At 45.6% G+C, this 16,191-nt stretch overlaps 1 protein-coding gene across 2 annotated transcripts in view; it reads right to left on the reverse strand.

Annotated features, from left to right (window-relative positions):
- Positions 1 to 292: 292 nt before the first annotated feature.
- Positions 293 to 16,191, reverse strand: part of LOC134928043 (Y+L amino acid transporter 2-like) — a 154,267-nt gene continuing 138,368 nt past the window's right edge. For both annotated transcript variants that reach the window (XM_063923280.1, XM_063923279.1), the window contains exon 10: positions 293 to 909. In XM_063923280.1, coding sequence (XP_063779350.1) covers positions 830 to 909 — 80 coding nt within the window. In that variant the 3' untranslated portion in view covers positions 293 to 829. The remainder of the gene's footprint in view (positions 910 to 16,191) is intronic.

A 16,191-nucleotide genomic window follows, 5' to 3' on the forward strand; every position in this document is an offset into this window, starting at 1 on the left:
CACAAGCGATCTGGTCATAGAACAATTTTGTACTATCTGCAGAGCCGGCCTTAGGCATAGGCAAACTAGGCAAATGCCTAGGGCATTTGGTATGCTTAGGGGCACCAGCAGCTTCTGCTGATTAAAATGATATGCGGCATGCCTATATTCTGTGTGTGACTGCGGCTGTATCTGCATATGAAATGCTACATTGCAGTGTATTCCTGGAAATCACTGTAATGTAGCATTTCATATGCAGATACAGCCGCAGTCGCACACAGAATATAGGTATGCTGCATATCATTTTAATCAGCAGAAGATTCTTGTGCGTCCTAGCCACATAGTAATGCAAATAAGATGTATTTTCGTAAACAAAAGGCGCCCGACGTTAGCAGAGCTGCCAGCTGACTCATGCCAGGCATCTCCTGCAGAACTAGCGGCGGTGATAGAGGGCACCAGCCAAAATCTTGCCTAGGGCATCATATTGGTTAGGGCCAGCTCTGACTATCTGCATAGAAAACTATCATATTCTAACATTCAAATAGTGTAATCTAATACTACATATCTAGATTCTGTCATGGTACTGTGTAAGAATGTTTTAAAATACATTAAGTATAGGTTAATCATGATGGATGAACCTAGAGAGTAAATGTAGTGGCTCTTTAACATGGCAGGAGATTGCTCAGGTCTGCAAGAAGTAAGAACTGTAATATTCAGAACAATAAATACGTAAAAGTATGAAATACATTCATTATTACACAGCTGGATATTGGCTGTATCACTGCATACTGTTGTAATACTGTGAGAGATGCTCCGGCTTACGCAGTCACTGGACAGCTGTGATCATTTTCTATTTGCACTTCTCTCCTTCATCAGGTGACTGGGTAGCACAGCACATACACAACTTCTGTGTGTACAGGGAAATTAGGCCTGCATAAAAAATACACATACATATAAATATATATATATATATGACACAAAATAAAAGCAGACAAATGTACCTTCTTAAACAGTGTATGTATTGCCATGAATTTTAAAACTGAAACTCTTTGATGTTAACGCTATCTCTCTTTACATGATCAGAAAAGTCTGTGTCTGCAAACTATCAGTTCATTGATTCCAGTAGCCAAACCATGGGGCAGATGTATTAAGCCTGGTGAAGAGATAAAGCATTAATAAGTGGAAGGTGATAACGTACCAGCCAATCAGCTCCTGTCATTTTTCAAACCTGTAATGTTTGGTTGGTGAGTTATCACCTTCCACTCCTTTCACTTCTTTATCACTACTTTATCACTTCTCCAAGCTTAATACATCTGCCCCATGTGAGATAATGGGGGTCATTCTGAGTTGATCGCTCGCTAGCAACTTTTTGCAACTCTGCGATCAGGTTAAATCTCAGCAAAACTGCGCATGCGTATGCACCGCAATGCACAGGCGCGTTGTACGGGTACAAAGAGGCTTGGTGCTGAGCGACGGATTTAACGAAGAAACCATTCGCACAGCCGATCGCAAGGTGATTGACAGAAAGAGGGCGTTTTCTGGGAGTGTTTGGAAAAACGCAGGCGTGTCCAAACGTTTGCAGGGTGGGTGTCTGACGTCAATTCCGGGACCAGACAGGCTGAAGTGATCGCAGCGGCTGAGTAAGTCCAGAGCTACTTAGAAACTGCTAAAATCGTTTTTTTATCTTTATGATCGCAGCACAGCAAAAAGTTGCTAGCGAGCAATCAACTCGGAATGACCCCCAATGTGTGTGTGTTTTACTTGCATGTATGGTTAAGGGGGCTTGGTTAAATGTTCAGACTCCTGGCATTTGCAGTATATCTTCATTCAAAATCATTATATCATGTAAATGGTAATACTACATTATTGTAATAGGTGGTAATAGATAGATTTATAGGTTTACAGATTCAGATTGCTCAGTTTTCAAAAAAATAAATAAAGCACAATACTGTGTTTTGAAGTTTTGCTGTATCTGGACATATAGATGTATAGGGTGTAAAAAAAGCACATCTGGCTACAGTTCCTGGTGTTTTCCACTTTGTATATATTTTTCTTCAACATTGACTGGGAGCAGGGCACCCTCTATAATGTGAATTGAGCACGTGGAACTCGTGCTCCAGTTGTAAATATGACCCCACTTTCTTACCATAGGGACAAATTGTATGCAATTGCACGACTGCTTGCAATTTTGTGTATTTCAAATGCAGCAAGAGGTAGGAGTCTAGGAGATAAACATTTTGCGAGATCTGTGTGCTGCGTTAGAGGACGCAGCCTTATTCACCATCGCGACCATCGGCATATGTAACAAATACATAGTAAAGATCAGATATATACATAATAAAGAAGACTTTCTCTATGTGTACATCAGACTTTCTCTCTGTAAGTCTAAGAAGAACACTTTCGGAAGACTTTTTAACATAAATTGATAATATTCTGAAGCCTATTGTACAAATCACTGCAAAACAGTTTTTCAGCTATAGAATACAGAATTATTGTATATTTGCTGTGCCTAGGCCCCTAAATTGTCCCTAATTGTATTCAGGACAGATACAGTACTGTATGCCAACTCCCATCCTATAGTATACTATAAACCCATCTAACTGGCTTGTATGTTGCAACTTAACATACTGTATCTCAGTGCCGTAACTAGGCATTTTAGCGCTGTGTGCAAGAAACGGCATTGGCGCCCCCCACCCCCTATGCAAGATAGGGACAGTGCGCGCCGCAGGCGCGTGAAAAATATATAGGGGCGTAGCTTCACAGGGAATGGGTGTGGCCACAAAATAATACCAATTCATACTAGGATGCACAGTAGTCTCCATTATTCAAATTACGCCACACAGTAGCGCCACTACTCCAGGTAGAGTCCCCTTTTACACATTACAGCAGACAGTCCCCTTTTATACACATTATGGCAGACAGCGTGCCCTTTTTATACATTATGGCAGACAGCGTCCCCCTTTTTATACATTATGGCAGACAGCGTCCCCCTTTTTACACATTACGGCAGACAGCATCCCCCTTTTTACACATTACGGCAGACAGCATCCCCCTTTTTACACATTACGGCAGACAGCACCCCCCTTTTTACACATTACGGCAGACAGCGTCCCCTTTTTACACATTACGGTAGACAGCGTCCCCCTTTTTACACATTACAGCAGACTGCATCCCCCTTTGTGTGAGGTTGGTAGGGCTGTAACTCAATACAAGACGCTGGCCGTTGATCCTTCAGGGCGACTGCGCTGTGTGCCAGGCACACCTGGCACACACGTAGTTACGGCTGTGCTGTAACTGCAGCTTTCCCATGTATAGTCAACTAGTATAAAGGTCTAATTTCCTCTTAATCAAGATTGTGTAATCAGACAACGCTGCACAGGCAATGTGAGTGACTATTCAATTAATTAGTAATTTTGCAACTCTGTCTAAGTACCTCCTTACTTATGAATATAAAACCATTTTGGTCCTATTATTATTATTATTATTATTATTTATTTATATAACACCTTTCTGAGTACAGAAACAGAATGAACAAAACAAGAAGAAAGTGACTAATACCCCTTTCAGACAGAGAAAACAACCCAGTAATCCCCCCCCCCCCCCCCCCCCCCCCCCCACACACACACACACACACATCTCAGGGGCCCCTCGTGCTGGACCAAATTCGTTTTTCAAAGACGGAGGCAGCCTTGTGTCCATCTCTGCACATCAGGCATGCCCTGTTGGCGGCTGCTCTCCTCACAGAGAGCTCTGATCGGCAGAGCTCTCTGCATTCCGATCAGAGCTCTCTGCATTGAAAACATTGTAGCAAAGTCACACACCTGAGGGAGCTGCTTACCAGGTGTAAGGATGGCCATTGGTGTGTTCGCCATCGATGGTTGCCATCAATGGAAAAACTGTGAGTGGCCATCGATTGGGCAGACCGGAAAAATCATTAGAATGTTGAGTGAGTTGCAAACGAATTTGCAGATGTCCGCTGTCTGGGAAAGTTTTCGCACGGTGTACACATGCATTCGCAAACTTGCACAGGGCGGGTTTTCACTCTCTATGGGCGGCGGGTATCTGATCGCAGACCTCTGTAAAAACGAAGAGGAGCGATCAGGTCTGAATTAGGCCCTTTGTCTTGGCTGATACTCAAAATGTGTATGTTGCAGTGTGAAGCTAGTGTGCAGGAGGAAGAAGGCCTCAAGCACATATACTGTATGCTGACATCACTGCCATTTGATTTTTAAAATAGTTTTTTCTTTTCCTCTATTTCTAATCTTTAATGTACCTGAACGGAAGAAAAAAACTTCAAAGATGGAGCAAGCAATGTGCATAATGACAAGAATCCTGGTCAAACAGCTGTGACATTCCGATGCCGAAATGCAGGCACAGGAGGATGCATGACTCCAACACTTCTTTGACAATGAGATAGAGTTACATTCCTTTGTCATGCAGCTTGTGGGTATACATGAACGAATATCAGGGGAAAACAGAGAGGCACAGATGTCCTTCCTTAATGGTCTGGTGTATAGATTACATCCTCCACACCCTTATGCAAGGTATCCTCCTCACTACTGTGTGGGCGGTGCATTTAAAATACCTGATGTCAGAATCCTGGCGTACAGGAGACCAATGTTGGAATCCCGACAGCCGGTGAAATACCGCCGGATGGAATCCCGACCACCGAAGGTTATTCCCACTCCGTTAGTGGATCCACCTGTGGCTCTCTGAGGGTCATTTCATAAACTACCAACATCATAGCAGAGGCATGCAGTTTATGGAAACCCCTCAAATCCACCTTTTGCTACTCCACAAGGCACTGTGCATACTTATCTACACGGCACAGGGAATAATACTCCACATGCCAATAAGTCAGTGACGTGCGGTGAAGTCAGTTGCCAGTGAGGCACTCCTGATTCACGCACAATTGCGCCCCCCTCCAACTTAGAAAAAAAAAAGAAGTAGGTTCCCCCTTATTTAACCATAGCCAGCACGAGGCTGAACTAGCGAGGGGGATAATGCCATAATGGGGGGAACACTCTGTGTGGTGTCCCCTTGCTATCTTATTAAACACCCCAAAACCAGTCAGCCCAGAATTGGAATTGAAAGTGGGACCCCCCCCAAAAATGTGTGTGCATGGAGCTAGAGGGTACAGTATATATCGATATATATGGAGCTGAAGGTATGTGTGAGAGTGTGTGTGTGTATATATATATATATATATATATATATGGGTGGTCTTCAGTTTGCCGGCTGTCAGGATCCCAGCGCACAGTATACTGGCGCTGGAATGCCGACAGCCGGCTTACCGACACTTTCTCTCCCTCTTGGGGGTCCACAACCCCCCTGGAGGGAGAACAAATAGCGTGGCGCACGTATCGCTGCGAGCACTGCAAGCCCGCAAGGGGCTCATTTGCATTCGTCATGCTGTCGGTATGCCGGCGGTCGGGATCCCGGTGCCGGTATGCTGGTTGCTGGGAGCCAGGCCGCTGGCATACCATACTCCACACACATATATATATATATGGTGTGTCCAACCAGAGTCAAAGTGTGCTGGGACTTCTAGTTCCTCAGCCAGCTGCAGCATGACATGAAGTGGGACAGGTATAATTTTCATCTGAGAATGGCCAGTTACTCGCATCTTCCACTACAGACAGGTAAGTGCCGGAAAGGACAACCCCTAATGCAGCTGACATCTGGTCACTCCCCTGAGGCTCTCAGCGGTACAAGAGCAGACTGCAGCAGTGCATTAGCTGCCATGCCTGTGGGGATCCGAGCACTGAGCTGCGGGGAGAAACCCTTCACTTAAGTATGACAATACTATCAGCCCCATGCTGGAAAATTAACATACAGGCAGACAGAGAAAAGAGTCTATTCGCTCAATAATCTTAGCTGTATAATCCAGTAGCCGTCTCAGAAAAAAAAAACCTCTGTATGGATTCTAAAACTACAAGTAAATTACACTTCAGAAAAGGCTGCGCTTGAAGAAAAACAGCATTCTGATGGTTCCAGCAGTGTTAAAAAAAATAGATATAACCTTTAATATATAGAACATACATACAAATTAAAAACAAAATCACAAATAAATCACAATGTGTCACTTGAAGCCAGATACTATAGGAGAAACAGGGTGGTATTTATGTGACCGGCGGTCGGGAGACCGACAGTCACATGACCTCCTCCAGCATCCCAACCCCTCACTATCCCGATGGTCGGCATGCCGACCAACAGGGACTATTTCCACTCGTGGGTGACCACGACACCCATAGAGTGGGAATAGAACCCGGTCGCCACCGAGCCCGCAAGGGACTTGCTGCACTCGCCCCTCCCCACCGGGATCCCGGCGTCGGTAAGCTGACCGGCGGTCTCCTGGCCGCCGGTCAGCCATACTACACCCGGAGAAACATTTTACCAGTGCTGTACCTTATGCTGGAAAGTGCAGTGATTTTTCCACAAAGCCCCCTGGATAACACACACACTATGGGAGTCATTCCGTCCCGATCGCTGCTGTGCGTTTTCGTGGGGGGCACGGTTTGGCTACGCCAAGATAACATTAATAGACACCCCCATACCCCAGACAACAATAATATATTGCCACCCCAGATGGCATTAATACACCTACATTCCACAGTAACTCTCCTAGAGAACATTAATACTGTCCCACACATTATTCCCTCCTAGCAAACATAAATACAACCCCACAATTCAACACCCCATCCTAGAAACATTTCACTACACCCCAACACCCCCTCCTAGCGACACTTTAGTACACCCCTACAGCCCAATACCCCCTTAGACGCCTAGAGAACGTTAATACTCCCCCACACCAATCCCTCCTAGTTAACATTATTACACTGCCTCCATGGATACTTGACTTTGAAACTGTGAGCCCGAGGACAGAGGGAGCTGCGTGCACAACCAGCAGCTCCCTCCAGTCATCCTGTATGCAGGGAGCTACAGAGCTCTGTTGCTGGTGCCGCTCCGTGAACGCGATCGCAGCTTTTTCTGAGATGGAAACAGTGCACAGCTGCCTGTCTCCATCTCTAATATTAAATATTCGGGCAATGCGGGGGGTTCCAGGTACTGGCAGCCGGTACTTCGGTGTACTTACTGAGAATGGCTGTCTTCTTCCTTCTGTCCCGGTCCTGGCTCCTCTGAGGCATTGTCGCGTCATTAGCTTCCTGGGCTTCCTGCAGTGCCCTCCAGTGGCCGGCCCTGGCTGAGGCACTTATACTAGTGCCGCCTGTAATGCTTTTTTCAATGGGCTTTTACAGCCCGTAGCTTGTCCCCGCCCCCTGCCCGCTCACGGCTTCAGCTCCTTCAGTATTGTAAGTGTGAGGCAGCGCTCTCGCTGCCTCACAAACAAAACTGGCTGTATTTGCAAACCAAATTGATTACAATAATACAAAAGAGATATTCATAACACAGAATATGTGTTAAAAATATGTTCTTTGTATTATTTTAATCATTAAATGACAGGTGAGGCACTGCCTCCCCTGCCTCCCCTGACTGCACGTCCTTGCAATAAGTATACCAGTCCTGACAGCGCAGTGCATAGCAGTCCACATGCCACTGTGCATAATAGTCCTGATGGCACAGTGCATAGTAATCCACATGGCACTGTGCATAATAGTCCTGATGGCACAGTGCATAGTAATCCACATGGCACTGTGCATAATAGTCCTGATGGCACAGGGAATACTAGTCAATATGACACTGTGCATACTTACCCAGAGAGCACAGGGAATAATACTCCACATGCCAATAAGTATACCAGTCCTGACAGCACAGTGCATAGCAGTCCACATGCCACTGTGCATAATAGTCCTGATGGCACAGGGAATACTGCCACTGTGCATAATAGTCCTGATGGCACAGGGAATACTAGTCAATATGACACTGTGCAGACTTATTCAGATGGCACAGGGAATAATTCTCCACATGGCACAATGCATACTTACCCAGATGGCACTAATCATAAACGTCCACTTAGCAGTATGGGCAGCACTGTCTACAGACAGTTATAGAATTTAAAAAAAATTCTATTTCAAGTTTCCAGTACAGTTTTGTGTTTATTTTATTTATGTATACAGAGGCAAAGAAGAATTTTTATCTTGTTTTTCGATTTTTTTTTTTTTTTTTACTTATTTATCATGTGTATCCTGCACTTAACAAGCCTGTCAAGTGCTCATATCATGCCCGGCATTTTACTTCATTCACTTGTATACATGGGGGTATACGTAATGTATAATGTACACACATTGGCCCTCATTCCGAGTTGATTGCTCGCTAGCTACTTTTTGCAGCCATAGTCCCCGCCCACGGGGGAGTGTATTTTCACGTTGCAAGTGTGCGATCGCATGTGCAGCCGAGCGGGACGAAAAAGTTTTTTGCAGTTTCTAATAGAGATGAGCGGGTTCGGTTTCTTTGAATCCGAACCCGCACGAACTTCACTTTTTTTTTCACGGGTCCGAGCGACTCGGATCTTCCCGCCTTGCTCGGTTAACCCGAGCGCGCCCGAACGTCATCATGACGCTGTCGGATTCTCGCGAGGCTCGGATTCTATCGCGAGACTCGGATTCTATATAAGGAGCCGCGCGTCGCCGCCATTTTCACACGTGCATTGAGAGTCATAGGGAGAGGACGTGGCTGGCGTCCTCTCCATTTAGATTAGATTTAGAAGAGAGAGAGAGAGAGAGATTGCTGTGATACTGTAGATTAGAAGAGAGTGCAGAGTGCAGACAGAGTTTAGTGACTGACGACCACAGTGACCAGTGACCACCAGAGACAGTGCAGTTGTTTGTTTTATTTAATATATCCGTTCTCTGCCTGAAAAAAACGATACACAGTCACACAGTGACTCAGTCTGTGTGCACTGCTCAGCCCAGTGTGCTGCACATCAATGTATTGTATATAAAGCTTATAATTGTGGGGGAGACTGGGGAGCACTGCAGGTTGTTATAGCAGGAGCCAGGAGTACATGATAAATAATATTATATTAAAATTAAACAGTGCACACTTTTGCTGCAGGAGTGCCACTGCCAGTGTGACTAGTGGTGACCAGTGCCTGACCACCAGTATATTAGTAGTATTGTATACTATCTCTTTATCAACCAGTCTATATTAGCAGCAGACACAGTACAGTGCGGTAGTTCACGGCTGTGGCTACCTCTGTGTCGGCACTCGGCAGGCAGTCCGTCCATCCATAATTGTATTATATACCACCTAACCGTGGTTTTTTTTTTCTTTCTTTATACCGTCGTCATAGTCATACTAGTTGTTACGAGTATACTACTATCTCTTTATCAACCAGTGTACAGTGCGGTAGTTCACGGCTGTGGCTACCTCTGTGTCGGAACTCGGCAGGCAGTCCGTCCATCCATAATTGTATTATAATATATACCACCTAACCGTGGTTTTTTTTTCGTTCTTTATACCGTCGTCATACTAATTGTTACGAGTATACTACTATCTCTTTATCAACCAGTGTACAGTGCGGTAGTTCACGGCTGTGGCTACCTCTGTGTCGGAACTCGGCAGGCAGTCCGTCCATCCATAATTGTATTATAATATATACCACCTAACCGTGATTTTTTTTTCGTTCTTTATACCGTCGTCATACTAGTTGTTACGAGTATACTACTATCTCTTTATCAACCAGTGTACAGTGCGGTAGTTCACGGCTGTGGCTACCTCTGTGTCGGCACTCGGCAGGCAGTCCGTCCAACCATAATTGTATTATATACCACCTAACCGTGGTTTTTTTTTCATTCTTTATACCGTCGTCATACTAGTTGTTACGAGTATACTACTATCTCTTTATCAACCAGTGTACAGTGCGGTAGTTCACGGCTGTGGCTACCTCTGTGTCGGCACTCGGCAGGCAGTCCGTCCAACCATAATTGTATTATATACCACCTAACCGTGGTTTTTTTTTCATTCTTTATACCGTCGTCATACTAGTTGTTACGAGTATACTACTATCTCTTTATCAACCAGTGTACAGTGCGGTAGTTCACGGCTGTGGCTACCTCTGTGTCGGCACTCGGCAGCCCGTCCATAATTGTATATACCAGTGACCTAACCGTGGTTTTTTTTTCTTTCTTTATACATACATACTAGTTACGAGTATACTATCTCTTTATCAACCAGTCTATATATTAGCAGCAGACACAGTACAGTGCGGTAGTTCACGGCTGTGGCTACCTCTGTGTCGGCACTCGGCAGCCCGTCCATAATTGTATATACCACCTAACCGTGGTTTTTTTTTCTTTCTTTATACATACATACTAGTTACGAGTATACTATCTCTTTATCAACCAGTCTATATATTAGCAGCAGACACAGTACAGTGCGGTAGTTCACGGCTGTGGCTACCTCTGTGTCGGCACTCGGCAGCCCGTCCATAATTGTATATACCACCTAACCGTGGTTTTTTTTTCTTTCTTTATACATACATACTAGTTACGAGTATACTATCTCTTTATCAACCAGTCTATATATTAGCAGCAGACACAGTACAGTGCGGTAGTTCACGGCTGTGGCTACCTCTGTGTCGGCACTCGGCAGCCCGTCCATAATTGTATATACCACCTAACCGTGGTTTTTTTTTTCTTTCTTTATACATACATACTAGTTACGAGTATACTATCTCTTTATCAACCAGTCTATATTAGCAGCAGACACAGTACAGTGCGGTAGTTCACGGCTGTGGCTACCTCTGTGTCGGCACTCGGCAGCCCGTCCATAATTGTATATACCACCTAACCGTGGTTTTTTTTTCTTTCTTTATACATACATACTAGTTACGAGTATACTATCTCTTTATCAACCAGTCTATATATTAGCAGCAGACACAGTACAGTGCGGTAGTTCACGGCTGTGGCTACCTCTGTGTCGGCACTCGGCAGCCCGTCCATAATTGTATATACCACCTAACCGTGGTTTTTTTTTCTTTCTTTATACATACATACTAGTTACGAGTATACTATCTCTTTATCAACCAGTCTATATATTAGCAGCAGACACAGTACAGTGCGGTAGTTCACGGCTGTGGCTACCTCTGTGTCGGCACTCGGCAGCCCGTCCATAATTGTATACTAGTATCCAATCCATCCATCTCCATTGTTTACCTGAGGTGCCTTTTAGTTGTGCCTATTAAAATATGGAGAACAAAAATGTTGAGGTTCCAAAATTAGGGAAAGATCAAGATCCACTTCCACCTCGTGCTGAAGCTGCTGCCACTAGTCATGGCCGAGACGATGAAATGCCAGCAACGTCGTCTGCCAAGGCCGATGCCCAATGTCATAGTACAGAGCATGTCAAATCCAAAACACCAAATATCAGTAAAAAAAGGACTCCAAAACCTAAAATAAAATTGTCGGAGGAGAAGCGTAAACTTGCCAATATGCCATTTACCACACGGAGTGGCAAGGAACGGCTGAGGCCCTGGCCTATGTTCATGGCTAGTGGTTCAGGTTTTTTGGAAGGGACATCCTGCGTGACACTGCAGTGCCACTCCTAGATGGGCCCGGTGTTTGTGTCGGCCACTAGGGTCGCTAATCTTACTCACACAGCTACCTCATTGCGCCTCTTTTTTTCTTTGCGTCATGTGCTGTTTGGGGAGGGTTTTTTGGAAGGGCCATCCTGCGTGACACTGCAGTGCCACTCCTAGATGGGCCCGGTGTTTGTGTCGGCCACTAGGGTCGCTAATCTTACTCACACAGCTACCTCATTGCGCCTCTTTTTTTCTTTGCGTCATGTGCTGTTTGGGGAGGGTTTTTTGGAAGGGACATCCTGCGTGACACTGCAGTGCCACTCCTAGATGGGCCCGGTGTTTGTGTCGGCCACTAGGGTCGCTTATCTTACTCACACAGCGACCTCGGTGCAAATTTTAGGACTAAAAATAATATTGTGAGGTGTGAGGTATTCAGAATAGACTGAAAATGAGTGTAAATTATGGTTTTTGAGGTTAATAATACATTGGGATCAAAATGACCCCCAAATTCTATGATTTAAGCTGTTTTTTAGTGTTTTTGGAAAAAAACACCCGAATCCAAAACACACCCGAATCCGACAAAAAAAATTCGGTGAGGTTTTGCCAAAACGCGTTCGAACCCAAAACACGGCCGCGGAACCGAACCCAAAACCAAAACACAAAACCCGAAAAATTTCAGGCGCTCATCTCTAGTTTCTAAGTAGGTCTGAACTTACTCAGCCCTTGTGATGCCTTCAGCCTGTCCGGTCCCAGAATTGACGTCAGACACCCACCCTGCAAACGCCTGGACACGCCTGCGTTTTCCCTACCACTCCCAGAAAACGGTCAGTTGACACCCATAAACGCCCTCTTTCTGTCAATCTCTATGTGAACGGCTGTGCGAATGGAATCATCGCTAGAAGCATTGCACAGCAACAATGCTGTTTGTACCCGTACAACGCGCTTGCGCATTGTGGTGCATACGCTTGCGCAGTAGTAATCTGATCGCTGCACTGCGAAAATCGGCAGCGTGCGATCAACTCGGAATGACCCCCATTATGCCTTCTATTTTCAATATGTGAGAGACAAAGAAGATTTCTTTTTGTTTTCTATTTTTTTTTTACTTATTCATGTGTATCCTGCACTTAACAGGCATGTCAAGTGCTCAGGCCATGGCTGGCATTTACTTCATTCACTTGTATATATGGGGGTGTACAGTATGTAATGTATATTGTCCACACATTATGCCTTCTATTCAGAGCCGGCCCTAACCAATATGATGCCCTAGGCAAGATTTTGGCTGGTGCCCCCTAGCACCACCGCTGGTTCTGCCTCTGACCTTGTACCTCTTTCCCAGCACCATCACCCCTCACCCATAGCAGTCCTTGTACCCCCTATATTTTAAATAGGAACAGTTCGCACATTTGACGCACAGCCCAAAAAGGGGAATCTTCTGGCTGGGAAGGGGCATGGCCACACAATAGTAACCCCAATTCCAATTACACCACACAGTACTGCAACTTTATTCACATTTTATCATGCGATAGTGTCCATAATTCATATTACATCCCACAGTAGTATCACTTTACCTTATAAACATTACTCCTCACACAGTGGCGTAACTAGAAATTTTTCTCCCCCAAGCCAAAAAATCCTTCGGCGCCCCCCCCCCCCCCCATACACCCCGTAATTGGCACTAGCAAAGGTAGAAAAATGAGCGCGCCGCAGGCGCGCGCTGGCAAAAAGGGGTGTGGCTTTGTCGAAATGGGCATGGCTTTGCGTGGAGGGCGTGGCATTGCAGGAAAAGACTACCTTATACCCCAGTTTTGCAACCTGCACGCCCAGACGTTGGCCACCACAGGAAAGAAAAATAATCCTGATTCATGCCCCTTACATTATTTGTCATTTTTCCTCCTTATAGTAATGCCCAGTATACATTATTCCACATACTGCAATGGCCCTTAGACATTATTCCACACACAATCAGTGATCGCGCTGAGCCAAAAAAAAAGTGGGTCCCAGGGACCCTTCACTTTTAAAAATTGGGGTCCTACCGGTCTTTTTCTGGGTCCCATCGGAATGAAGGTTCTTATTAATTTTAATCTTGTTTGGACACTACAAAAGTGTTGCAAGATGGGGGGGATGGGGTGACAATGCTGCTGGGCTGTGTAGCATGCAGGACACCCTGCACCAGAGCTGTAACTAGACATTTTGGTGCCCTTAGGCAGAAAGTGAATTGGTGTTAGACCACTTAGACTATAAAGAACAGGTAGTGCGCGCCGTAGGCGCGTTGCAAAATTTTAGGGGCGTGGCTTCATAGGGAAGGGGCGTGACCACATAATAGTGTCAATTCACATTACACCACACAGTAGTGGCGCTTATACACATTGCACCAGGTAGAACCTCCTATGCACACTGATCCAGGTAGATCACGTCATACACTTTGCTCCAGGTACAGCACGTCATACACTTTGCACCAGGTACAGCACGTCATACACTTTGCACCAGGTACAGCACGTCATACACTTTGCACCAGGTAGAGCACGTTATCATACACATTGCATCAGGTAGAGCATGTTATCATACACATTGCCGCTAGGTAGAGCAAGTTATCATACACATTGCCGCTAGGTAGAGCAAGTTATCATACACATTGCGTCAGGTAGAACACGTTATTATACACAATGCGCCTGGTAGAGCACGTTATTATACACAATGCGCCTGGTAGAACACGTTATTATACACAATGCGCCTGGTAGAGCACGTTATAATACACATTGCACTAGGTAGAACACGTTATTATACACAATGCGCCTGGTAGAGCACGTTATTATACACATTGCACTAGGTAGAGCACGTTATCATACACATTGCGCCTGGTAGAGCACGTTATTATACACATTGCACCAGGTAGAGCACGTTATCATAACATTGCGCCAGGTAGAACACGTTATCATACACATTGCGCCAGGTAGAACACGTTATCATACACATTGCGCCAGGTAGAACACGTTATCATACACATTGCGCCAGGTAGAGCACGTTATCATACACATTGCGCCAGGTAGAACACGTTATTATACACATTGCGCCAGGTAGAACACGTTATTATACACAATGCGCCTGGTAGAGCACGTTATTATACACAATGCGCCTGGTAGAGCACTGAGACACATTGCAGTAACCACTCACTTATCACCTCCAGTTGCACGAAGGGGCCGTTTGACACAAGTGGCTCCGCCCCCAGCAGCAACTCACTGACACTCACCATTTTTTCTGACAGCACAGTGCAGTGAGTGCACTGGCACAAGTAGCCAGCCTGCGCCTGTAGTAGCCGCAGCCTGGAGGAGCTCTATGTGAAATCTCAAGCAGAGGCTGTTCTCTGGCAAGAAGGAGCTCGTCCAATCGCTTCCCCTGACGGGCTGGCCACTGCTAAATATACCGATAATCAGTTCCAACTGTGTCAAAGTAGTGGAGCCCCAGGTGCAATGGGAAAGTCAGTGTCACTGCACAGTTGTACTGATTACTGGTATATTTAGTAGAGATGTGCACTTGAAATTTTTCGGGTTTTGTGTTTTGGTTTTGGGTTCGGTTCCGCGGCCGTGTTTTGGGTTCGACCGCGTTTTGGCAAAACCTCACCGAATTTTTTTTGTCGGATTCGGGTGTGTTTTGGATTCGGGTGTTTTTTTCAAAAAACACTAAAAAACAGCTTAAATCATAGAATTTGGGGGTCATTTTGATCCCAAAGTATTATTAACCTCAAAAACCATAATTTCCACTCATTTTCAGTCTATTCTGAATACCTCACAATATTATTTTTAGTCCTAAAATTTGCACCGAGGTCGCTGGATGACTAAGCTAAGCGACCCTAGTGGCCGACACAAACACCGGGCCCATCTAGGAGTGGCACTGCAGTGTCACGCAGGATGGCCCTTCCAAAAAACACTCCCCAAACAGCACATGATGCAAAGAAAAAAAGAGGCGCAATGAGGTAGCTGTGTGAGTAAGATAAGCGACCCTAGTGGCCGACACAAACACCGGGCCCATCTAGGAGTGGCACTGCAGTGTCACGCAGGATGGCCCTTCCAAAAAACCCTCCCCAAACAGCACATGATGCAAAGAAAAAAAGAGGCGCAATGAGGTAGCTGTGTGAGTAAGATAAGCGACCCTAGTGGCCGACACAAACACCTGGCCCATCTAGGAGTGGCACTGCAGTGTCACGCAGGATGGCCCTTCCAAAAAACACTCCCCAAACAGCACATGACGCAAAGAAAAAAAGAGGCGCAATGAGGTAGCTGTGTGAGTAAGATAAGCGACCCTAGTGGCCGACACAAACACCGGGCCCATCTAGGAGTGGCACTGCAGTGTCACGCAGGATGGCCCTTCCAAAAAACACTCCCCAAACAGCACATGACGCAAAGAAAAAAAGAGGCGCAATGAGGTAGCTGTGTGAGTAAGATAAGCGACCCTAGTGGCCGACACAAACACCGGGCCCATCTAGGAGTGGCACTGCAGTGTCACGCAGGATGGCCCTTCCAAAAAACACTCCCCAAACAGCACATGACGCAAAGAAAAAAAGAGGCGCAATGAGGTAGCTGTGTGAGTAAGATAAGCGACCCTAGTGGCCGACACAAACACCTGGCCCATCTAGGAGTGGCACTGCAGTGTCACGCAGGATGGCCCTTCCAAAAAACACTCCCCAAACAGCACATGACGCAAAGAAAAATTAAAGAAAAAAGAGGTGCAAGATG

Source organism: Pseudophryne corroboree, chromosome 5, assembly GCF_028390025.1.
Source record: "Pseudophryne corroboree isolate aPseCor3 chromosome 5, aPseCor3.hap2, whole genome shotgun sequence".
NCBI classification, from domain to species: domain Eukaryota; kingdom Metazoa; phylum Chordata; class Amphibia; order Anura; family Myobatrachidae; genus Pseudophryne; species Pseudophryne corroboree.